General features: G+C 41.4%; 1 protein-coding gene across 1 annotated transcript in view; it reads right to left on the reverse strand.

Moving 5' to 3' along the window:
- Positions 1-26,103, reverse strand: part of TOX3 (TOX high mobility group box family member 3) — a 167,613-nt gene that overhangs the window by 11,298 nt on the left and 130,212 nt on the right. The window contains exons 5-7 of the mRNA XM_085637654.1: positions 12,379-12,648; positions 8,890-9,117; positions 3,629-3,709 (exon numbers count right to left, since the gene is read on the reverse strand). Of these exons, the coding sequence (XP_085493780.1) occupies positions 3,629-3,709; positions 8,890-9,117; positions 12,379-12,648 (579 nt within the window). The remainder of the gene's footprint in view (positions 1-3,628; positions 3,710-8,889; positions 9,118-12,378; positions 12,649-26,103) is intronic.

A 26,103-nucleotide genomic window follows, 5' to 3' on the forward strand; every position in this document is an offset into this window, starting at 1 on the left:
GCATTTTATTAAGCCACTTAACAGTTTCATATAACCATAGCAACAATAGGCATGGGAGCGCTTTGCATGGAACAACATGATGCATGTTTTACAGAGATTTTCACTTACAACAATAACAGTATAACACAGTAGCAAGGCAATAATGATTTCTAGAAGAGCTATAGTCACAGTATTGAAGAGGAAGGTGAGAGGCCTGAGGATGATCAGATAGACTCATTTAGTAAGACAGTAGAGAAGAGAGATTAGTGTGGGGCTTACTTTTACATCTACTGGGAGCGAGTTCAACAGAAGCAAGGTGGCACCTAAGAATGACTGATGCTGGGCATGAATTGTTTTGAAGGTGGGTGGCCTGAGTAGTACATAATTCTTGCCTCTTAATGCTCCGTCGCCCCCTGACTGTTTTGCTCAGAAGCGAAGTAAGACAGGGATTTGAAGTGGATAGGTTTGTGAACCAGACATCCCAGTTTGCACTATTCTATCTTTAAGAGGAAAGAGTAGAAGACGTCTCTTGAAAGAACACCACATCTCAGTGCAGTAACCATCCACAACAAGCTACCTCCATCATTCATTGACTTTATACTGGTCTTTGATCATGTACAGTAGTCCGCTGCCTTTTAGGTAGGTTTGAGCTATAGAAGTACTATATTCATACATAGCATATACATTCAACATGAAGCCAGTGTATCTCAGCCAGGCGAGTGTAATGTGGTTGGCTTTTGTGGGAGATAACACAGATAGCAACATAATGGAGGACAATGTCCAGTACTAAGAGCACACTTTATGGGATGCCCACAAGTACAGCACTGCTAAAGTGAACCCTCGAAAGAACAGGGACATGAGCTGCTGATTTTACAATGGGAGAGGATGATAGGGTTTTACCTTGTTCAATGCATCCATCTAAATATTTGCTGATTTTGTTGAAATGGAGAATCAAACAAAGGATAGTCTCTAGGGCAGTCACAAGGTATAGGAAAGCTCTCTTTTTGTATGGTCATCCCCACACACAATTTCTGCTCCAAATGTTGATGGTTATGACTGATAGTGTACTGGAGTCTGCTCCCCAGACCCCAGTGCCTATGCTCTCTCCCAAACCTGTTATGTTTAACTTGATAATCCAAAATAGGCAAATATTTTACCCCCTTATAAGTCCCTAGTATATGGTATGGTACTAGGGCTTGCCCAGGGCATTGGTGGTATAGGGTTCCCAAGGGCTGCAGCATGGCTTTGTGCCAACCTGCGTGACCGAAGTAGTCTACTGACAAAAGGAGTGCCATTGCAGACTTCGGGAGCAAGGTAAACTGATTGAACTCAACTGTGCCTTCACCATGTGTGGCAGTGGCACAGTCAATACACTATTTTTATTATATATCAGACACCCCTAAGGAAGGCCTCTTAAGCCCAGGAGGCAGAGTGCAGTATAATAAAGGTGAAGACATAAGTGCAAGCCTATATGTCCATATATGGTGTTCCACACTGGAAACTACTATAATTGTTAGAGGTCCATAGGATGACGTGGGCTGACAACTGGCATTCGAGGTTTGCAGCTCCATTATGGTACTACCAAAATATACCATGTTTGGTATCAAACAATGGGCCTTCTCACCCTTGACACAAATCTTGTGCCATAGATGATGTGGCAAGCACCCAGGTAGCTAACTTATAAGTTGCCCACCTGGTAGCCACAGCCTCTCTGTGCCCTGGATGGCCAGCCCACGCTTCCAGCATTTATGTATCCAAGACAGGATTTTGATCTCATGCCAGGCAGAGCGATCACTTCTAGGAACAGGACCAAAGGCTTGGGCTGGAAGGAGTTCACATCTCCCTCCTCCTAAGCAGGCTAGTGCAGTGACACTTCAAGTCAGTGAGCTTCAAAGGCTGCACCATCTCTGATGTGCATCAGATACATTTGCACCTAAACAGGCAGGAAATTAGTTATGCAAGGAGGGGTACACCCCCAAAAGGCTAGCCACATCTCCAGGGTGAGCGCCCTGGTCTGCACACTAAAATATGATTTCTGTCATCTTTAGGAGTTGCAGAATAGAGGGTTCTAGGTAGAAAAGGTGACCCACACCCCAGGAAGTGGTCACCTCAGGGATGGACTAGCTGCAGGGACTTTCTGACCATTTACTACTAGCTCCCACAGCCATAACTCTCTTAAACCTGGGATTTTAGTGACCCCTTGACACCAGAACCTTCATTCTGAATAACCTGCAAAGAGGACAGAAGAAGGGCCTTGCATCAGCAACAACAAGGCTTGATCAAAGCAAAAGAGGGATATCTTGCACCTGTGACCATGCTCTTTGAACTGCCTGATCATGACTCATCCAAAGCTATTTCTTGGTTTCCCCCAGACAGAGGGACCCCTGCGAAAGCCTGAGGCACCCTCAGACTCCCACTGGACTAGTGAACTAATCCCCTGCAAGCTGCAGAAATACCAATGCCCTGTATCCAAAGAATCACTGGCCATCAGCCCTCCGAGGGATCACCCAAATCCAGATGTTCTAGCACATTTGTGGAAACTGTAGTCCTGCTTTCCACAAAGTTACAGGCAGCTACCACGTTCGCTTGGGCTACCGGATGTCAAAGTTATGGCTTTCTGCTGTACCAAGGCTTGTTGGTCGCAAGGTGAACTGCGGAAGAAAAGTGACGAGCAAATTCCAGGATATTAAGGATGTTAAATAAGTTTGTTGTGACTGTTTTCCTAAACCTGGGCAAGAAAAGGATAAATATATTGCTTTGCTGTTTTAGAATTAGGCAATTCTCAGACATTCTAGTTTGCATTCTCACTAGAATGGCTCATAGCATGTAAATGCATTTTACATTCAAAACATTGAGCCTACGTTTCTATCAGAACGAAGTCCCAGTGGATTAGAAACATCTGTTATTTACAGTACTTAAGCTCACCAGAAGTGTGGTATTTAAGTGCTAAGCGAGAAAACAAGTTATGCTTACGATGAAATTTTTGTTGCTGGCTTCTCCCATTTATTTGAAATTTGGAGTGGTTATATTTAGGCTCTATCGAGCATTGCACTTGGCATCAAATGGCTTGTACCCACAGCCACAGAAGTATTTTAAGTTTCCAGATGAACAGGAGAATGATCAAAGTCATAGTTTATATCATCTATGTATAAAAGTTTGTCTGTACTGCACATTTGAATTTTAAACACTCCAAATGCTTCTACACAAGGTGAAAGAATAAGCCAACTTTCAGTCTGCGATTATAACTAGAATAAACACACAGGCAATTTTCAGACGAACCTGGCAATGCTTTTAGTATTTAATTACATTGCTTGGTATTTTTAGAATTACTGTGTAATGCCACAAAAAGCTAAACAGTAGATTTTAAGTGCATTGCCATTTTATATGATGCATTTGGCATATTTTCAGGCTTTATAGGCTATTTCACAACACAACTTCAAAATACCACGTTCTTTAACTCTTTAAATTTGACAAGAATTGATTATGTGTAATGCTGTTCAAGGCTGGGTATGCAATTAGTATGTTCTTTTAGTTATGATAAATCTACTACCAGTAACTAGGCTAATGCTGAAAATGGTTATATTACCGCTAGCAAGTCTGGGAAAAAAGTAAACAGATTTTGCTCACCTAAAACAAACTTCATACGTACCTTAGAAACGAGGCTTGCTCTATATGCAGCTAATGCTTTCAGGTACTCTTTTTTGGCAGCTTCAGTTTTTCTTTTGTACACCTGTTAAAATACAATTAAAACACAAAATGAAAATAGAATAATGTAATAAATGAGTGTAGTGTATTTCCCAAACAATCAATGATTTTTAAATGTTTTGCTATAGTAGTAAGTGAAAGTGTGCAGTGCCCCTCTAGAGCAGGCCTATTCAACTTAGGCCCAGGTGGACAAGTTCTACGACAGATTTTCATGATAACTCATGACTAGGTAAATTAATTTTATTGTATGCAATTCATATTATGTGGCAGGTTGAAAATCACTTGGCCATAATCCTGCTGGGCCTTCTTGGGACATCACCGCTAATAATCCAACTGCCTGTGTGAATTGGCAGGTATATGCTATGGCTTGTGACTTGCCTAAATAAAATAAAGGTGAATAGCTCTAAATATTGCAAACTCCCTAATGCTTTTGGGAACCATTTTCATTTCAGGACGCCAGAGTAACTCTTAACAATTTAACTAAAATATTGTTGTTAAATTCGATGCATTCAGCGAGTTGCTGGCATTCCTGAAATCATTCAAATTGTTCTCTACCTGATTTATTACTTTGGCAGGGTTTTATCCCTCCGCGCTTTGGAAAAATGAAAGGCTGATTTGGTGTGCAGTGCCTCAATGCTTTGGACAAATAGAAGGTTGATTCAGTGTCAATAGGACTTGTAGCTTTCACCAAGTTATATTTAGATTAGAACACCGAGTTCCTTTTTGTATCAGATAATTATATATTTTTTTAAAACACCTCTAGGCATCCCAAGTGGCACCTCAGCACAATCTTACTCCCAAGAGCAATATGGGAGTTTTGTGAAGTTGACCATTATTTCGAGGTACCTCTTCCACACTTTTACTTTGAGCTCATGCAGCATGCCCAATCAGGTAAGCAGCTGCTTACGTTTATCCCCACTCGGAGCAGGTCAGATTTACACCATTTTCTTCTGTCTGAAAATGCCCTACATGCTGCTTTACAAGAGATAAGGAGTTCCATATTTTTAGTTTTCTGGATAATAATGATTTATGGTTTGTATATGGTCAACCATTGATGGCTATAGTTTGTGAATTTCAACGAGGGAATTTATTTCATGTCCTGTCCTTCCCAACTCAAGTCCGTAGACAGCAACAAGCCACTATGCAACCACGCACATTTGGGTCTGTGCTGGTAAAAGAATAAAAATTGAGCTCAATGTGTATGCAGAGAGAAACTTAAAGCACCAACCTCCTTGTTTTTCACTTGACCTGTACAACATGAACACAGTGGGCAAGTGGATCTTCCTCATACTCAGGCCTCCATAGGTTTTGGTATCTCTTCATAGCTAGCTCTTCCTAGCTTTTCATTTCCTCATCCTGCACCCCAGCTCCTCCTATGCAAACACTATAGCAAGCTTACTTTTGTGGCCTATCATCAGTGCAGTAGATATGAGGATGCAATGGTGGAAAACTGAAGTGGATGAACATGATGCAAATCTGGTGGCGGCAATCATCAGGAAGCAGAAGTGCGAGAACAGAAATTAATTCAAAAGGAAAGGTGGTAAAAAATATGCTTCAAAAGAAAAACAGAACAAACAAGAGAATGGGAAATAAAATAAAGTATAATCTGGCCCATGTCTGTGAGGGAGCGATCATAGGCAAAGAGAAATTTTAGCCAATTCAGAGATAGCATGGAGACGGAAAGAAGAATTTCTGGCGTTTTGCTGCTGAGACGGGAGAGAGACATGATGGCATTTGCCAGGAAGGAGGCAAATCTGTCAAAGCTAAGGAGACTTTCACTGAGGTGGGAGAGAGATTGGAAGAGGAATTGATAAACTACTGCATTGGATGCAAAGGGGTGGGCATATTATTGATTCAAATAGGTTATAGTTCATTCATTGCCTCAACTGGCCACACAGAGGTATTCGCTCTAGAATGGCACTGTGCGGAGACAATGATATACACGAGTTCTCCTTCTGAAGGTGCGGTACAACATTAAACATGGGCAATGTTAATCTCACATTTACTATTTAGGATTAGGGATCCTGGTTTTATGGTATTTATTTTACAGCATTCCCGTCTATATTGATCATTTTTTGCCATATTTTTACATTTTTATTTTGTGTTTTATGTAAAAATGAAGCTGCAATGGGTATTTTTCCACATGTAACTGATCAATGTATATTCACTTTTGAATGTCCAAAAGGTTTCAGCAGTATACAGTGCAATATTGCTATCTGAAAACACTTGCCTTGTACAATAGCATAAATAACTATAGCTCTGTACTTAATTAATCTCCCCTACCTCTCAATCTGTACATCTACTGACCTGGCACTCATGATTGACAGTAGAAAAAAATATCCAAAGGCCAATTGTCAGTATTTTTCGGTTTCTAAAAATAAATACAGACAGGAAAAAATCGTTTTTTGTCTGTATTTATCGGTAAAAATCGGTACAAACAGAAAACTGGGAGCCCTATTTATGATCCATTTATTAGAGCGTTGTTGTAAAGAAGCATTGCTTGCTACCACCGAGAATATTTCCATTGAGCAAGGTGTCATCTTAAAAGTCAGGTTGAGTTATTCATACCATAGGTCCTACGCTGTAACAGACCTGGCAAGAATTTCCACTGTATGATATGAAAGAGGAGGAGTAGAATGTTGTAGGAAGCTGGCTCTCTTTGTAGTGTACTAAACCGCAGTACACAGTGCAGAGAGTCCAGTGATTTACTTATTTGTTGACAAAGGCAAAAGTAGATAATACTAACACTCTATTTAGGGTAGTGTGGGCGAGCATTTGTTCTACTCGCAGAGACAATCAACGAGACACACTCCAGAATAAATCCAAGACCAATTTGAAAAAATATCAATTTTTATATAACTTTTCAGACCAAGAACTTCACTCTACAATAAGTATTTTTAAAGTTATGAATTTTTAGAGTTAAAAAAAAAAATCGATTGCATTTGTGCGCAAATACACACCATTGAAATCAATGGAGAAAAAGACAAATATGCATATAAAATTATACAGTCTACTTTCAAGGTTCATCTCTCAGATCCTGTTAGTTAGCAAGGCCAGGTCCAAGGTTCCACCAGTGGATTCTTGGGAAAGTCCTGGATTCGGCCGGAAGCAGGGTGCTGAGTTTGTTAGTAGCTGGAGTACTACAGGAGAGGGGGCCACTTGAAAATGCCCTGGACAATGGGACTTACAGGTAAGACCCAGGGACCCCACTTAAGAGAGCAGATTGCAAGGGTCTCAGTACCATGGCAACACAGCTGGATAAACGATACTGGGGCCAGTCGAGCCGGGTGCAGACCAGAGAGGTCAGCCGGGCAGCCTGCGTCAAGATGTCCTCACAGTCCGGAGCATGCAGCTTGAAGAGCTGATTTTGGGACAGCTGGGCCACTCACGAAGTGGGTCCGAGGGGTTTGGATGTCCCTCGATGGGTACTTGCTTCCTGGGCAGTTGGAGTCGGGAGTGAACTTTCAGTCTCAGTGCAGGGTTTCTGGTACCCCAGGTATTGGCGCTGTACCGCTCTGGTAGGTCCTGGTGTCCTCCAACTTGGTGGGGGGACAGATCTGATCATTTGGAGCTTGTGTACCACTTTTGGTCAGGGTGCTGCGTCAGTCAACAGGGAGTAGCAAGTCGGTAAGACCGGTGTCTGCGGTTCAGTGCCTACTGCTACAGGGGAGAAGGGTCTCTGCTCCAAAGGAGGCTCTTTGACAATTTGTCAAAGATGGGAGGTGCTCTGTGGTTCTTGGAGTCATTACAGTGGCAAGGCGAGGCAGCACACCAGAATGGTCGAGTCGTTAAGGCAGCAGGCAGGGTTTGGCACCAATTTCTCTAGAGCAGGGCTTCAGTTCTCTGGCAGCACTTCTTCTTGGTCCGTTTCTTCTTTGTGTCCATCAAATCTAAGGTTCAAGATCCTGGGATGGCACCTAAATGCTATGTTTAGGGGTATTAAATGGTGAGACACCTAGTAGTTAATGGGCTACCTACCTTTAGGGTGCCTAAACTTTCTAAGTGATCACTTCCTGTGGGCAGGGTCACTGCCCTAGCTCCGATAGGTTATATTCCTGCCATCTCAGGGTACAGTGAATCCATCATGGAGCTAGGAAACATGCAATTACAAGTATCCAGCCCATGTACTCTCTATGGATTTCCTGTGCACTTACCATTTCATATATTTCAGTTTCATATCTGCTCATGCAGATATGTCCACACTTGAGATATAGTGCACCCTGCCATTGGACTTCGAGGCCTGCAGTAGGGGTGACTTACCTATACTTCATGCAGTGTATGGGGACATCGCACTCCGGGCTGTGTGACATGTTGACTCTTTGGTTTCCGCTGCACCAAGACATGCAGCCTGCATTGGCAAGTTACATAGTTTAGGTGAGGGGTCTGAGGGGTGGAACAGTTGGTGCTGCAGCCCCAGAGGATCCTCTTCAGTCCCAATGCCCTGGGTACCAGGGGTCCCATTTACTAGGGACGTATAGGAGTTGCTGGAGTTGTTCCAACCATGATACAGAGTTGGAAAAGAGATCTGGCACTGGGAAGCTAGTCTTCAGGGATACAGTGCACTTACAGTTTGAAATCCCATCGGGCATCAAGCAGAGATTGGGGCTAACCATGTCAAAAGAGGCACTTTCCTACACATTAGTAATGGAGTGGGGGCGAACACAGAGAGCGAGCGAACTTTAGAGCAATGGCAGTGCCTGCATATCTGAGCTGCCACAACTGCCCTCCACAACAAAAGCCATCTGTGGCTCCATTACATGTCCTGAAGAGGGGGACACATGAAATTTACCACAATAGGGCAGATTATCTACAAATAAAAACCCAACTGGGCAGGCATTTCCAGTGTATTTCTGGGTTCACTTTCTGTATACTTCTGTGATCACTGGGTACCATGTAAAGAGTGCTTTAAAAATTGTAACAGATAGTGGCACCATGTGAGTTGGCAGGTCGAATACCATAAATAATGAAATGCAATAATCCTAAATGCCTGCTGCTTAAATAGCAGCTTAATGTTGTTGGGTTAATTCAATTTCATCAAACTGAGGTGTAATTAAGTGCTTTAATAACTGATTATTTCCTATCAGCATATAAACCAATTGCCATACTGTTATCATCTTGAGGTGCACACTACAACCCATGCATATTTGGCAAAGGCACAGAATCTAATTGCATCCAAAATGTTGGTCATACATTTCTTTTAGGTACCTGTTTTTGTTCCTCTCCCAGACCATCCCACATAGATGCAACTATTTTGGAAACCTCTCCGAAGGTAGCATTAGGATTCTGCCCTTTTATGGCAGCTTGTGTGTCTCTGAAGAACAGGGCATATGCTGATACGGGCTTCTGCGGCTCATTGGGATCTTTCTTTTTCTTCTTCTTTGGAGTTTTTGGCTTCTTGCCGGAATCTGGAGCAGCTCTTTTTTCAGCAATTCCCTAGAAGAAAAGCAAAAGGTTGACTGTGATAACCAAAAACACCTTTTCAGAAATGTTCATTGCTTAGACTCTGCTTTTTCAACAACCTAAAACAAAACAATTAAATTGGGAAAGTGAGTGCTGAGAAGCGTTACTTAGTGGTTGCAAGATGGGTTAGAGATGCGTGCCTTCATTTAGTTATTTAAGCTGCAAAATTGGGGTGAATGATCTTGTTCTACAATGTGGACTTATACTTAACAAATGTGAGAAAAAAAGAGTGATACAAAACAGTCAAAAGATGTTTTGGAATGCATCACACCATTTGCCCTACTAATACAATTCCTTTTAAAGCTGTATCTCCGCACACATAAGTATAAGATTTATTAGTAAATGACAGTAAGGAGTGACTGGCAAACGGGGAATAATTACTACAAAAAGGGAGGGAAATAGGAAGGACTAAGGAGAGATTAAGGGAGGAGTTTAGGGAGGGATGTCTACCACCCACAAAAGAGTATGCCTAGTCCTATTCTCAAACTGCACTTCTAAAGTTACTACAGTCAAAAAGGGACTCAAATCAGTAGTAAATTACTACATCTTAGAGCTAAAGCCTGTCAAGACCACAAATGGTCAACCCTGGGCACTACAACAACCTTCCATAAAAATCACTGGTATGAAGAACTTAGGATAAAACTGTAGGAAATAATGCTAAATTAAACTAAAATAATTTACATAGGCACAAATATAAATAACTACAATTTAATGGTAAAAATGTATATGAAACTGTTCAAAATATATATAACTAAAGTATCATGTTAAAAATATATATTAAGCAGGCCATACATTTACATTTATTATTAAATATTTTAATACATATTTTGCATTAATAAATATAATACATACATTAAATAGTAGTACATTACTTTTAATTATTTCTATACTTCACTTTTATTATTAATGTATAACTGGGAGAAAGTACTGATTTCACTGATCAGTAGATTTAATATCATTAGAATGGTTATTTTTTGATAATTCTTATACCTCTTCTGTTCTATCCCATTATTTGTTTCAACTTCTTTTTGTCATCTTCACTCCAATATTAGTAGCTTTATATGGGGCCTCGGTAGTCCAACAATTCAGGTCTCTAATTAACAGGATTTTAGCATAATCTATGGTTAAAGGGATCAGGTAATTAGCCAATTCAATAATGAATTCCCCTATTGCAGTGGGGGGGGGGGGGGGGGGGGGGGGGGAAGTCTATAAATCAGTATGCACACCAGAGTGGATTTTGGGAAAATTAACTTTAGCGTGAGGTTATCCACTGAAGCCACTTCGAATGGGGCAATGGAGGTAACCGAGAGATCTTTTTTGATAATTGCTGCTACCCCGCCTCCTCTTTTCCCAGGAGGTCTGTTAACCTGCATCAAAAGATAATTGCTATGTAGCGCAGCTAATATATCAGGGGTAGATTCCCTAGTTAGCCAGGTTTTAGTAATTAATAAATCTGGAGCTTCAGTTTCTAAAAGGTTAAAAATATCTAGCTGGTGTTTGACCATGGAGCGTGTGTTACGATAAACTATGCTTAACTCTTTAGGTGCTGAAGGCTTTATCCTTGGAGTAGCTCAGTCGTGCAGAATTGGAGGGCGTGGGGGGTTATGTGCTGGGATAGACGGTGGTGTGACAGGAACAGGATTAAAAAGACCATATTGTTCTAACTTGTGTTTGGTTATAGGCTCGATCCTCTGGTTGGCCTTGGGTGCCTGAGAGCGTAGTTCCAAAGAAGAATATTTAATTAAATGCACATAGTGGCTGGCCCCTGTTCCCGTCCAGCCGCAGACGGGCTTGCCTTTGGCACTCCTTTAGAGCGCCCACTGCGCGCATCCGCGTATCCATTCGTGTTAAGTAGGGGACATGGCAGGGACCACTAGACCGCTACATTTGTCATGGCCCCTCCTCCAAGCAACCGGAAGTTTGTGAAGCCGGCAAAGAGGTCTGCCCCCTCCACATCAATCGAACAAGCAGCTCACGGTGGAACGAGGGGGCAGCTCTTCAAATTCCTCCCACAACAGGAACTCTGGTAAGTGTGAATGCAAATGCGCTAATAAGGCAGATTTAATTAAAAAGTAGCCGCAAATGATTAAAAGTAGCGGCAAACAAGTCTATGAGACAATTAAGATAGACCACCAGCAGGTAGGACCTGTGAGTGATATCTGATAATCAGGATTGCGCCATCTCATGAAAGAACATCTTAACAGAACATAAGTTATGATTTGGAGCCAATTAACCGTTTCAACAGTTTCAAACTGTACAGGTGCTGTATAATGTGCCTATCAAGCTGTATAAATAGAAGTGGAAACATTATTGTAACTGCTCTAGAAGCAGCTAAATGGATGCAGATGATTTGCACGCATTTGCTAGATTAGACAGATAGGTTCTGGTCTGCTATCGCTTATAAAGTAAGTTGCATATTACAAACAGCTTTTCAATTCAATGTTTGAATATGATGCTTGGCTTTGATGATGAAAGTATCGAAAAGACGCTTATTGGGTTATGTTTTATTTCAATAGTGGCTGCCTGACTTGTTGCTGCCAAAGATTGGATAGATTTGAAAACCCTCACTTCTGAATACATGTTGGCTAGCAAGCATAACAAGTTATGAAAATAAAATTATATAGAAGCTAGACCAGAAAAGGGATATTAGGGGGGGTGGTCTACTGGGGCACTTTTAACAAATAGGTTAACATGATTTAAAGGTAATGATGTAACTAACCATATATGAATGGAAGGCATAATGTGCTGAGTCATATGACCAAGCTCAATGCTTTAATTAATGCTTTGTATAAGCTATTCATCAATATGTGTGGCATTTTTTCTTATCTTTTCTACCTGCTCAATAAAGAATTGATGATCTAGATGCAGAAACTGGAACTCTATTAGAAAAAAGCAAGATTAATGGTCACGCATATGTACAGATCTAAAGACACATTAACTATTTAAGGACCATTTACAGAACTGACATGTTAATGGCAATATTGCAATATGGTAAGAGACATTCTTACAATTTGTAGAACAAAATGCACAACATTACTTTATTCTGTACCTTGAAAACATTGTGCAATGCATTACCAGGATTATCGGTCAATGAAAATGAATAAAATACTATCATATAAAATGTATATCACACAAGAAGTGCATTGATGTGCCCAGATGAAGTAGCTACTGTAACATTACATTGTTTTATGACTGTTCATGACTCTACAGAAATTGGGCCATGGTTTAACCTACCCTGTTAGATTCCTCTGCATCCTCTTCATTAATTGAACTGGATGGAGAAGGCGTTGCAGACTTGCTAGCAGGAGGTGATGGAGAGGTATGAGGTACGCTTGACCCTCCTAAATTTAATCCCAACTGTGCACTCAACTGTGATTGATTTATGGTGGTTAGCTGACTTGGTGACATCATTCCTGCATGAGCAGCATCAGTCATATGGACGATAGACCTCATTATCAAGGCCTGATCTTGACGATATTGTGAAATTTGCACCTGTCGGTGATCCTAAAATAAAAAAGTTCAAATGTTAAATGGAAATTTACTACTTAAAGATATGGGTTCTCTTTATGAACGTGAGCACACAAAACATATGGGATTCAATATCAAAGCATTCTTAAATACATATTAGAAAAGAGATTAGAAGAATGTATTGTGAACACCATTGAGACTTTGCAACAATGTCTTAAACAAACATCTGTTGGAGAAGCTTTAGATATTTTACTGAATGTCGCACTTAAAGAAAATAATGAAGCATTGTGTTAAATAGCATGTTCAGAGAAATGTCATCATAGCACATAAGATGATATTAAGGCAGATTCAGAATTCCTGATGGCAGATTTTCCAAGGAAAGCAATTATTTTTTTGCACTACAGGTAGAGATGCCAAATCTTTAGGAATACACGAGAAAACCAGATGACCTATACGATATGCACTTGAGCTGAGGATTTTACAAGACTAAAAGGCGACAGGAAAACATTTTATCAGGACAATACAAATGGAGGAGCCTTCTTAAAAATAATTTGAGATTAAAGATATGAAGGTAAAAACACATTAAAAACAAATCAAATTGAATTATGTTGGTCATATAGTTTTATATACTTATTTCTGTGGAGATCCTCACCTAACAATTTCTTCATATAGGATAATTATTGCATAGCATAAACAGATAAGCACATGTGTAGTAAAAGCATTGCTTATCTCATTTATAAAGATTTAGAATGATGTAAATGGAAATCAGATATTGTTTGCTATATTTGCAAGATCAAGTCTGTGATTTTGGAGATTGCAAAATAGAGGTATGGTTATGATAGAGATGTTTGTATTTTGTGATAGACTGATGCATTGTAGTGAGTTGTGTTTACACTCAGGAGGGTGCAGTTGATTGATTAGATTGAATACAGTGTTAGAACATGTGATCTTCAGTTGTTGGTTGGGGAGTTTAAATGTGAGACGTTAACTGTGAAACCTTGGATCCCAAGTGAAGGCCCATTTGGAAGATTCTTCTCTGGGAACCCAACGTGAGATCTAAAAGCTCCATACATGTTTGTTTCTCTAAAGCCAGTCAAGAGGTTTCTCAGTGAACATATCGATGTCACCTGAGCAAATGGGGACCGCTTCAGTTAAGATAAACTTTTAACACTAATTGTAAAACAAATAAAAAGGAGACTTCTGGCGACTTATGAGGGAATGGCTGCTTATGGTGTGAACACCTTAAGTATTTCAAGCACCTTACAGGTTATAAGCATCCAGACCACCTGCAAGAGGTTTTTGATGAAAAATTAAAAAACAAATGAGTATGGTAACTGGACTGACTGCTACTACACAATATGGCTTTTTATATTCGCACTGAGAGCAAGGAATGTAAATTGTAAGGTCAGATGCAGTCCTCATTGCTCGTGGTGATTGAAGGGTCACTTCTGCTCAATGTTTGCAGGCTCCTACCCGAACCACATGGGACGATTATTCCCAAAGCCCCTCCTGGCATATGGGGTGTCCGTGGCACAGTCACACAAGGTTTCGGCCTTGACCACACAGCAGATCTTACCACGGTGACCCCTCCTGGCATACGGGGTTGCAGCTATTGTGTTGCACAAGCTTTGGCCCTTCTCTGCAAGGCAGTCTTTTCAATAGCAGCCTCTCCTGGCACACAGGGATCACCACAACAGTGCCACACAGGATTCTGCACTCACCCCATTGCAATGCTTACAAGAGTATATTCATTGCAGCTCTCTCATGACATATAGGAGTCGCTGACTCAAGTCGGCACATGGGCAATGACACGATCGTGCAGTAGCCATTTCCACATATTTTGCGCAAGGAGTCCACTGGACCTTGCTTCCACAAATACTCTCCTCTCCTTACAGGGCACACTGGTCTAGGCTCCTGAGTAGGTGGCCTTGGTTCCCATGAATGATGTCCCCTCACCCAACAGAGAAACTTGCAGGTCTTATGGGTATAGCCCTTGTCACAGGCAGAAACTGAGCTTCCCATTCTCACACAGCTTGTCTGACTGCTTGGCAGATGACAAATTATGGGACCTCCACCTCCCCTTCTTTTAGTCATTTCCCAGGCACAAAATGTGATTTAGGGTCTGGATCTTTGAAGCCTTATCTTGGGGTTCTACTTTTTTTTTATTCATCCTATTGGTTTTACTAATAAGAGTGTACATTAACATTACAACAAGGTGCAACGCATTCCCAAAATCTCCCCACTGTCCCCTTTTTGCCTCTCGCCCAGGTACACAAGCAGAGATGCCACCCACCCAGCCTGTATCAATATGTTGCCAACCATACATGCAAATTTCGATCTCTAAATTAGCTGTGTAGTTGTGCCTCTGCCGAATGAGGATTCCCCCTTTAGTCTGCTTATCGGTGACGACCTTTTCTGTATTTTTTGGGACAACCCCATGCCTCAATCCATTAGCTCTCTACTCACACACCAGTCCAGACCTTATGTTCGATTGATCAACTGAGGGCATTATCAGTATTCGGGATCCAGACAACAGTACAGTTGGGCACAAGTCCACTACAATTCAGAGGATCAACATACTCCCTATAGATTATAAGCAATACAATTCATCCAACTTTTACCAATGCTATCGTTTGTCATTTTGATTCAAAATATGTTAATGCCATCGACATTTTGAATATTATATTCACACACTTCATTTTGCATGAAATAATATATGTAAATAATTTGGACATTTGAATTTGTATATGCACACCTCCATTATTGAAAAAAAAACCACTGACTATATAACAGTGAAATATGACACTACAAGTTACATGTCTTTTCATTTATAGATCTTATTTGCCCTCCTTCCAAACTCCTGGTTGCCATTTGAGCAGCTAACATGTTAACCACGGTTTTCCCCAAAAATTTACTTCCTATACTTCTCCCATATGTACAGGCACATTAGTTTTAATAAAGCTGTTCAACATCGTATATGAAGTACTTTTAACGATACCAATTGACCATAATCCTAACTCTATTAATCAAACTAAAAGGCAACAAAAATTACGTCACCTTCTCTACAAACCTCGTGCTCAGACTCCCTTCTGCAATAAAAACAGAGGTAGCTTTAGCCAAGAATATTTGTACAGTCCTGCCAACTGGGGCAGCACAATGTACTGAGAAAGTTGCATCAACTGGCAAAGCAACAGTCATTCCTATTCGCACTAAAGCAGTCTGTGTCACACATAATGACACAGTTTGTCACCGGTTTAGGAACAGCTCTATGAAGCATGTCCACAACTGTGGCAAATGCCTCACAGTAAGCAATATCTATTTTTTTTGAGTCTCCAAGACTTGCCTCTTCCTCTGTGCATATCAGTCTAACACTGAGTGTAACAAGGTGTACTTTGATCACACCACCAGGTGCACCATCGCATTTCAAGATAATCGCACCTTAGTGGTTCTCAAGCATAGGCCTGGAAACACTATCACATAGGCTCAAAGCAAAGAAAACACCCTTCCAACTACACACACCACAAGGTGTTGCATGCTCCCTGTAGGTAAACACTTCAGCACACCATATAGGTGGAGTAAGTGTTAAACAAAATGCCACAATACAATAGAACAATATTGCCTTTCGCTTTGCTTCGTGTCCCTATGTGAATGAATTTCTTTTTTTTATTATGAATTATAATGGACAACGATATTACACACTGCCAAGTAATGTATTTTAAGGAGGATACATCTGTCTTTTTAGGTCTCGCCTACACCGCGAATATGTTCTACTGAAAGACGTTTGAACAACAATTAAGTGAGCTTACAACCCACCCACAGCATAACATTAGTTGGTTCCATTGTCACTTTTATTTGCAATCTTGCAATTGCTCAGCCCCTTTAGGCTTCCCTTCTTGTGTTAAATCCTCCTGGAGCATGGACCAAGTACAGGTGTTCTTCCTGGCCTTTGTTCTTCCTCTTTTTGCACTGCACTCTTATTTCTGGATGTACAATGGGCTTTCCTACTTTTAAGTCCGGGGTGCAGCTTCTTATTTAGGTTGCTTAAACCGTATTTGCTGTCTCACTTTAGTCACCCATAACTGTACTACTCTAAGCCACTCTTCTTAACTCCATTTCTCTCTACATAATTCAACTCCTCGCTACTTTATGCAACTAACTTAGCACTGCTAAACAGCAGCTATGCTGCTGTACAACATGGATAAAAGACATTGGCACAGCCATTAGCTTTCACATAGGTGTGACATATTGACTTTGCTGCTTCTTGTTGATTTTTGTTTAATATATACGATGAGCCAGGACCATATCTATTAAAATCAATTTAAAGGCTAAGATGAATGTTCTGCAATATATCTAGCAGCCACTTTAGCTTTAAAATGTTTTACTACCTGTTATTTAGATTTACGTTTTTAGATTGTGCGTACTCTGCTTGAATATAGTACAGATTATATATAACCATCCATAAACTCTATTATGCAGTATTCTTTCTATCTGATGAATAACAGGTTTTATTCACCTTCTTTGATTATTATTTTTTTTTTTAAACAACTCATAACTGTCATTAACGGGCCTTATTCAATCAGAGTGCTGCATTATATTATGGTGTTAAATAAGGTGCTCATTTTCTTTTTGATAAACTAAGGCCAACACTTATAGATGTTATTCTTTTATGTGCTATTGCTTTCTGACTGTAAGCATTTATATATATATATATATATATATATATATATATATATAATTTTTTTTTTAAAATACAGGTTTTGCCTAGCTACATGCAATTTTATACATAGTTATATAAGCAGATAGTTGTTTTATGCATATGAGGTCTGTTAACATGCAAATGCAGTGTAGCACATTAAAGCCAAACTTATTGGCATTGCTAATGCTAGGACTATTAGCCTACACTTTATTCACCTGCATTTTAAGAAGATCGATTTAGAAACGATTACAAAAAAAAAACTGTATTTTGAACTCCCAAATACCATAACAGTGTAGCAAGGCATTTTCATATAATTGAAGCAAATACGTTTGTGAACTCTGGATTGCTGTGCAGGTTTGGATACTAGATTTTCATATCTATCTATCTATCTATATCTATATATATATATATATATATATATATACATACATACACACACACACACACACACACACACCCACCCCCAGATACACTCACACACCCACTAATTTACTCATACAGCCACTCACACATGGATATATATTATATATATACACATATACATACACAGACATATATTCTCTGAAAAAACAAAGGTTACAGGAAGTTATAGCTAGGTTCTGAATTTACATGCACTAAACCATAGAAATTCAGCAGTTTAACTATAACTCATGCCCTAAGGTAACTATAACTTGCCCTGGAGCCATGCACAGTTTTTCTCATCAATCATTTTATTACAAATGTTGCACTGATAATCAATCATGATATAGAACAGGTCATCAATGATTTAATATGTGAGATAATTAGCTGTGCATGGCAGGGCGCTAGTTATAGTTACCTTAGGGCATGAGTTAAAGTTATTTGAAATAACTAGAACAGCTGAATATTCATGGTTTTGTGTGTGTAAATTTAGCACTCAACCATAACTTCCCTGTAATCTTTTTTCTGTGAAATTCTAAGGTTTTTTTAAATGCTAATTCCCAACAAAACTGTCCCTGTAACCTTTGTTTTTTTCAGGGAATAGCAAAGGTTTTTTATTGGATTTCCTTACTGTAACCTTTCATAGTGGGGTTTTATGACTGGCTGTAAAGGTTAGTTAATAGGTGTGTGAGTGGTTATGTGGGTGTGTGAGTAGCTGTGTGTGAGGGTTTGTGAGTAGCTGTATGGATTTGTGAGTGGGTGTGTGAGTGGCTGTATGCGTCTGACTGGATGTGTAAGTGGCTGTACGGGTCTATACAGTAGGTGAAGAAAGGGGACAGGCCTCTGACAATCAATCAGTATTTGTTAAGCGCAAATACTCACACCCGAGGGCCTCAAGGTGCTGAGATAAAGCACTGGTTAGGATATTCATATATTGTACTGTTAGGTGGTTGTTGATTCCTGAGTTTGTCCCCCCAACATTACCTTCCTGAGAACCCTATTATTTTTCCCCATCTCTACCACGGACAGCCAAGTGCTGAAGGGATTGTTTTTGGTCCAGTATGCAGAGCCACAGTAGAATGGACCCTGGGGCATCAGAACAAATGACTTCAGCCCCAGCACCTGATACCAGTACCTCTGCTTTCTCTGTTACCCCGCCAAACAGGCGCTGGCATACATAGTGTGGCCCTCTCAAATAGGCCCCTTCAATAAAAAAAAATCAGCCCCCCTGTAAACATAGTCAGGCACACCTCTTATATGTGTGTGTACTGGGGAGAAGGTGTCATCATTTACACAGTAGTACATGAGGTTAAAGACAAGAACACATGCCTTGGTCTTCAGTGGAGTCCAGAGAAAGCTCTCAGCAATACCATGGTGTGGTACGCAATGGTGGTAACAGGAAGGTTTCTTGGACCTCAGTGGCCATTAGCAAGCAAGGGAACTTTATTCCCTAATCAGTAGTGCATCAGGAGGCGTATTTGCAGAGTGATGGAGAAAGGGGGGGTGGGGGGGGGGACTCTGACAAGCTCTCAGGAATCCCACTGTGTGGGACTTACTGGCGGTAACAGGAGGGGCTCTTTGCCCCGATGACCCTCAGCATCCAAAGGGACTTCATCCCCCCCAATGATATCTCCACCAGGAGGTGTGTTTGCAGAGTGGTGCAGGATTCTAGATTCCACAGGCAGGATTTGTGGTACTGCCGCGGGGCCTTTGACGAGTGCTCAGCAATCCCACTGTGTGGGACTTTCTGGTGGTTACAGGAGGGGTTATTAGCCCCCAGCAACCCTCAGCATCCAAGGGAACTTCATTCCCCCAACACTTAGTGCAATAGGGGGCGCATTTGCAGAGTGGGGCAGAATTTGCGGTATCACAGGCAAGATTTACGGTTCCAGAGGTGGCTTTCCTGAGCCATGTTGCTTGATCTGCGTATCACAGAAAATATTAACACACATTTTAAAATAAAAATTAATGCTTTTTCCCCCACTTATATCCCCACCCCCATGGGGTAAGGAAATCTCTACCCTGACCCCTTCATAAACATTAGACAATATTTCAGCGCCGTGGACTATTTCCTGAGAGAAGAAAATGCTGGCCACAACTTTCGGGCCAAAGTTACAGGCAAAACAAAAAGTGCTCTTCCCATTGACACTAGGTCCAAACAATAACTACCCACTCGTGACTGCCAGTAGGTAATTATTAGAATATAAATATAGTCACTGAAAAAAAAAAAACAAAGGTCACAGGTGCATTGTAGTTAGGCTCAGATTTCACTCATACAAAACCAGTGATCTTAAGCAATTATGGTTACCTGAGCGAACTATAACTTATGCCCCAGCGATGCACTGCTTATGACTTTACATATTACATCACTCATAACCTGATCAGAGACATCACTGATGACATCTAAAATGATATTACTAATGTTATCGTCCAGCGATTGTGAATGTTTACTAAAAGTTTCTGAGGGTTAAAGATTTATAGAAAAATACTACAACATTTAAAATTGTATACTTTCAGTACTACCAAGTGATACTATTTCTAACATATATATTATATATGTGGCTGCGTGACTGTGTGTATCCATGCGGGAGTGGCTATATGGGTGTGTGGGTGACTGTATGGGTGACTATATGGGTAAATAAGAGTGTGTGTGAGTGGCTGCATGTGTGAATGATTGGCTGTGTAAATGGCTGCATTGGTGGTTGGTTGTATGGCGAGTGAGAAGCTGTTTCAGTGTATGTGTGTATATGTAACTGAGTGAGGTGTATTTTTAATGTTTTTGTTAATAAGATGTCTTTAATATACAATATGAATTTGACAAAAGACCTAGCCGATACATGGCATGATAGTATAAATCTATTGCCCCTCTAGCCGATATACGGCGAAATTTAACAATATGTTTTTATTTTACGGGGACACATTTTGAAATGTCAATATGCGATGTGGAATTGAATGACATCGAGATGGAAAATGAAATGGATTATGCTAGGGATAACTTTTGTCATTTGATGCTATTACGTGAATATGTGATGAATTGTAGAAATGCAACATATGACCTACGTTTTAAGATTCATTATGAAAATGAGATATATAATCATGGCATAAAAGATCATGCAAAGATGGTGCTCATTTTGAAAAATGAAAATTGGTCTGTTTTCACTGTCAATGTAAAGGTATTGAGTTTTGAAAATGACCGCGTTGGGTGAGTCAGTAACACCGACAAAGGCGTAAACCGAAACGAGTTTGTTGTTGCGTTGGGAATAAAACTATTTTGCAACCATCCCGCGAGTGCTGGCTTTTGTTCCGGGAGGAGGAATAAAGTAGCTTGCATTGACTTCGCGGATACACCGCCGTGATGCTAGCACCCGTTTGAGAGCGCTTCAAACTTGGTGTACACAGAGCAGTAAAATATATATATATACATATATATATTTTCACTGAAAAAACCATAGGTTTCAGGGGTGTTATAGTTAGCTGGACTTTTCACTTGTACAAAACCATTGAAATTAGTTAGTTCAGCTAACTATAACTCGCGCGCCCGCAATGCACTGCTGATGTCACATATTACATCACTCATGACATGGTCAGTGACATCACTCATGACATCACTGATGACATCTCAAATGACATCAGTGATGACATCACTGATGACATCATCCAGTGAATGTGTGTTTTTCTGAAAATTTAATATGTTTTATATATGTATATCTCAAGGTCGATGGAAGAATAAATGGGTATATAAGTGTCTAAATGGATGATTTGTTTTTGAAAAATTGATTGTGTAACTGACTGATTAAGTGTATCATAGTGAATACATGGCTTAGTAGGTAATGTTTAAATATGTAAATATCTGTATCAGTCTCTCACTTTGTGTATAAGTGGCTACATGGGTTGGTGAGTAGCTACATGGGTGTCTATATAGGTTATTAGTTGGTTTTTTGAGTATCAGTCTGAGTGTCTGCATGGTTCGGTGGGGGGTATTACGTAGTGCATAGGTGCATGAATGAGTGACTCACTGTTTGTATGTGTTGAATACAGCATGTGTGCAGGACTGTATGGGTGGATGAGTGTGTGTATGGGTGTGTTAGTGAGTGAATGACTGTCTCAATAGTGTCTACTCTTTATGAGTAACTACATATGTTTTAAACTAGTATATGTGACTATTGGTGTATATATGTGAGTATATGTGAGAGTGAGAGATTGAAAGTGTTCCTGTATGAATAAGTATGTGTTTCTATAAGTGATTGTTTAAAAGACTAAGTATGTGTAAGTTTCCGTAGAAGTAAGTGTGGTGGTGTGTGTATAACTGTATATGCAAGTAAATGTATGTTTGATTCTTTATTAGCATGAGTGACTATGTGTGTGAGTAACTCTATGGATGAGTGGCATTGTGTAACAGGATGTATAGGTGTATGAGTACATATGATGAGTGAGTACATGTATGAGTGACTGTATAGGACTGTTGGTGAATGAGTGGATGTTTATGTGGATCTTAGAATTACTGAAGAGGGTGTTGTAACTGGTATTGGTATGTCCATTGTTTTGAAAATTTTAGTCTCTATTTTTGAATGTGTGTATCAAAGGTTATATTAGGGTATGTATGTATGTATGTATGTGCGGTCTTATATAGCGCTCAAATTACCCTTGGGCATCTCGGCGCTTGCATTGGGAACCCGTCCTGGTTTTTCCCTGTGAGATAACCCGTACTGGGCATCCCCAAGGTGAAAGCCAGGCATCCCGCCGCGGGGGGCCGTTGTGGAGATTAAGCAAGCTTGTTGCCCAGAGCTGCATAGTGTGAACTCATGCTTCGAGTAGGCACCGAAGCGAGAATTATCGAGTCCGTGGACAATTGGGCTCCAGACCCTGCCGCGTCGGGAATCGAACCCTGGTCCCGGGTCTGACCTCTACTTCAGGGTATGCCTCCTCTAACCAGTGAGCTACACTTCTCCAGGGTGAGAGGAGGTCTGCCACTCTATCACAAGGATGATGTCATCAGTAATGTCATTTGAGATGTCATCAGTGATGTCATTTGAGATGTCATCAGTGATGTCATGAGTGATGTCACTGACCATGTCATGAGTGATGTAATATGTGACGTCATCAGCAGTGCATTGCGGGCGCGCGAGTTATAGTTAGCTGAACTAACTATAACGGGGGAATTTCAATGGTTTTGTACAAGTGAAAAGTCCAGCTAACTATAACACCCCTGAAACCTATGGTTTTTTCAGTGAATTTCTGAGGTTTTTTAAATGCTAATTCCTAACTATGCCTACAGAGATAGGACATGTGAAGAAAGAGGAAAAAATGCACATAAAAAAACAAAATAAGTGCAGAAAGAAGCAACAGAAGTCCTCAAATACGAAGATAAGTGCAGGAAGAAGGATAACGTGCAGAAAGAACAAAAAGAAGAGCAGAAAGAAGCCTTGTTGCAAAATCATCCTGTACCCTCAACTTTTTCAGACGGATACTGGTGGTAACTGAGTCTGACTAACCAGTCCTAGAGCCAGTGCTATGTTAAAAGACACTCAGAATACAGTGAAAACACCTACATACACTAGGGAACATTATGCGTTGGGGTCCCCCCGTGATTAGCATGACCTCCTCTGTAAGCCCCTAGTATATAATAGGGCATGGGGATTAAAACTACCTCTTAAAACAGGCCACAGGGCGTTTTTGCACACGTTAACTCAGGCCCCGTCCCCTCCCTTCACCACTGTGTAAACACGCCCTGTGTCCGTTTTTAGTTGGGAGATTAAGTTCATTTGAATCCTGAGGGTCCCTAGGGTCCAACTAGCCCACTAGGTACCTCCAGTAAGTGCCACAGAGCTGCGTTGCAGAGAGGTGTAAAAAGTGGCACGGCCTGGACCACCTCTCTGCAATGCAGCTCAGTGGCGCTTACTGGAAGCACTTGGTGGGCTAGTTAGCCCCCAGGGGCCTCAGTATTGAAGGGAAATTATATCCCCAATTTAAAACGTGCCATAGTGCGTGTTTGCACACGTCACCTCAGGCCCCGTCCCCTCCATTCACCACTGTGTAAACGCGCCCTGTGGCTGTTCTAAGTTGAGAGATTAAGTCCCCTTGAATCCTAAGGGTCACTAGGGTCAAACTAGACCACTAGGTACCTCCAGTAAGCGCCACAGAGCTGCGTTGCAGAGAGGTGTAAAAAGGGGCTTGGCCTCAGAACACCGGTCTGCAGCGCAGCTCCCTGGCGCATACTGGAGATGCCTGTTGGGGGCGCGTTTGCAGAGTGCTGCACGGAGGGGGCGTGGCCTCTGGCACGATGCCAGTCTTTTATTTATTTTAATTTTTTAAGAAGGGGGGCTGTGTGGTTCCCCTTCTTATTCTAATTTATTGGCCCTGATGACCCCATCCCCCAGGGCCTGTCTCCTAATTATATTTTTTTGACCCCAATCCCCAGGGCCGGCCACTGTTTTTTATTATTTTTAAAAAATATATATTTATAGACACATCTAGGACATGCTGGACAAACCGTACGTACCTATCACCATGACGATTTGCGTGATATTCATTTAAAGGCGACTATGCATGCAATGAATCCACGTGGAATGTATTTACACCACTAGTGAAGCTCTGACATGTCTGATGCCCTACCGTGCCTAATCCCGGTAGACACCCTTGTCGTTTATTTATACAATCATGGGTAGCTATTGACGGGCACATTTAATACACATGCACACCAAGCCATTCAAAGGGGATTCGACAAAAATTCGACCAAAACTATGCAAGAAACCCCCCTCACGGTTAATAAAACACACATCCACTGCCGCATGTGTAATACTTTTTATTTTACTCTCTGGAAAGGGGACAAACATCACTTGAGAGTCACAGCGCGCTCCTGACAGAGCCCAATGCTGTGTTACACCCACCATTGCCTGCCGAGTGCCACACACCTCTGTGTTGTATTCCACTAGCTAGTGCATATGCTATGACACTCTCTAGCCCATGTGCACTGTAACACCACCCCGTGAATATGTCATGCCACACTTGTCTTCGCACGGGTTATATTGCCCCATCTAACGTGCCTTCCTCGATGCCTATGTTATAACGCACAGTGCTATGCCATACATATTACAATCTGGGATTTATATCTTTGTCACAGTGCATATGCAACGTTACACTCCCCAGCACATATTTTATATTACAACTTTCCGAGACTAGTTAGGTTACACAACACTGCCCTGTGCATATTACACTCCAAGGCGCATAGCACGTGCTAGTGCCTGTGCTATCTCGCGCTCTCCAATGAATCTGTCATTGCGCACAATTTATTGCATATGATATTTCACGCCCGGTTCATCTTGTATCACACTTTTTGGTGCATAGTTTATACCATACACTATATCTAGTTTTCATTTTCAATCGTGCTCTCAGGACTATGTTCTATATAACACAGCGTCCACCTACCCTTTTCACGGGCATTACATTTTGAGATAGGGGGTGGAGGGTTAGGGGGTGTTTCTGCCAAGTGAGCCCAGAGTCACAGTCACAAACGTCCTCTTCTTCCTGAATAAAAGTGAGATTATGCTGCATACTTGTTCATATTTTAAGTAGTTCGCACAGACACAATGTTTTAAAAACAATAAAGTTCCTAATACCCGCCTTCTCTGAACAGTTAGCTTGCTGCCCCATCCCCCTCCTCCCTATTCTCTGTTGTGTGAATCCATGGACTAGCCTCCTCCCTCCTGCCATGCATGGTCTGATGTGCTGCCACTGCCCTCAATTTAGTATGATGTACCAGTCCACTCCTCCTGCCCTCCATTGCCCAATTCTATGCCCCATCATTGACCTCCTGCTTAAACTCTGTGCTTAGCTTGCTGCCCCTATTCTCCTTCCCCCTGCCCTCCGATGTCTTTGTGCATGCCCCTGCTCCATCATTTTTGCCCACCATGTTCCATGGACCTGCCACTCCTATCTACTCTGAGTGTTCTGTTGAGCTGCCACTCCCCTCCCACCTGCCTAGCATTGTCAGATGACTGTAACCTGTCCCTGCCACCTCCACCCTGCCTGTCCACATGCCATGCCCCTATCCTCTTCCTCCTGTCCTACATGGTCCATTGTACTGCCACACCCTTCTGCGCTCCCTGGTCTGTTGTGCTGCAACTGCTCCTCCTGCCTGCCCCGTGTGGTCTGTTGTGAGGCCCCTTCCCCTGAACTTTGTCTGTGCACAGGTCCTGACCCTCCCTTCTATACTCCATCGTCCTTTGTGCATGCCCCTGCACCCTCCTTCTTGCCCATCATAGCCATTGTGCTGCCACTAACCCTCCCACTTGCCATGCATGGTCTTCCGTGCTGCCATGGCCCCTCCCACCTTCCCTGTGTGGTCAGTTAGCTGCCCCTGACCCCTCCCACCTTCCCTCCATGGTCTGTGTGTATGC

Source organism: Triturus cristatus, chromosome 12 (assembly GCF_964204655.1).
Source record: "Triturus cristatus chromosome 12, aTriCri1.1, whole genome shotgun sequence".
Classification (NCBI taxonomy): Eukaryota; Metazoa; Chordata; class Amphibia; order Caudata; family Salamandridae; genus Triturus; species Triturus cristatus.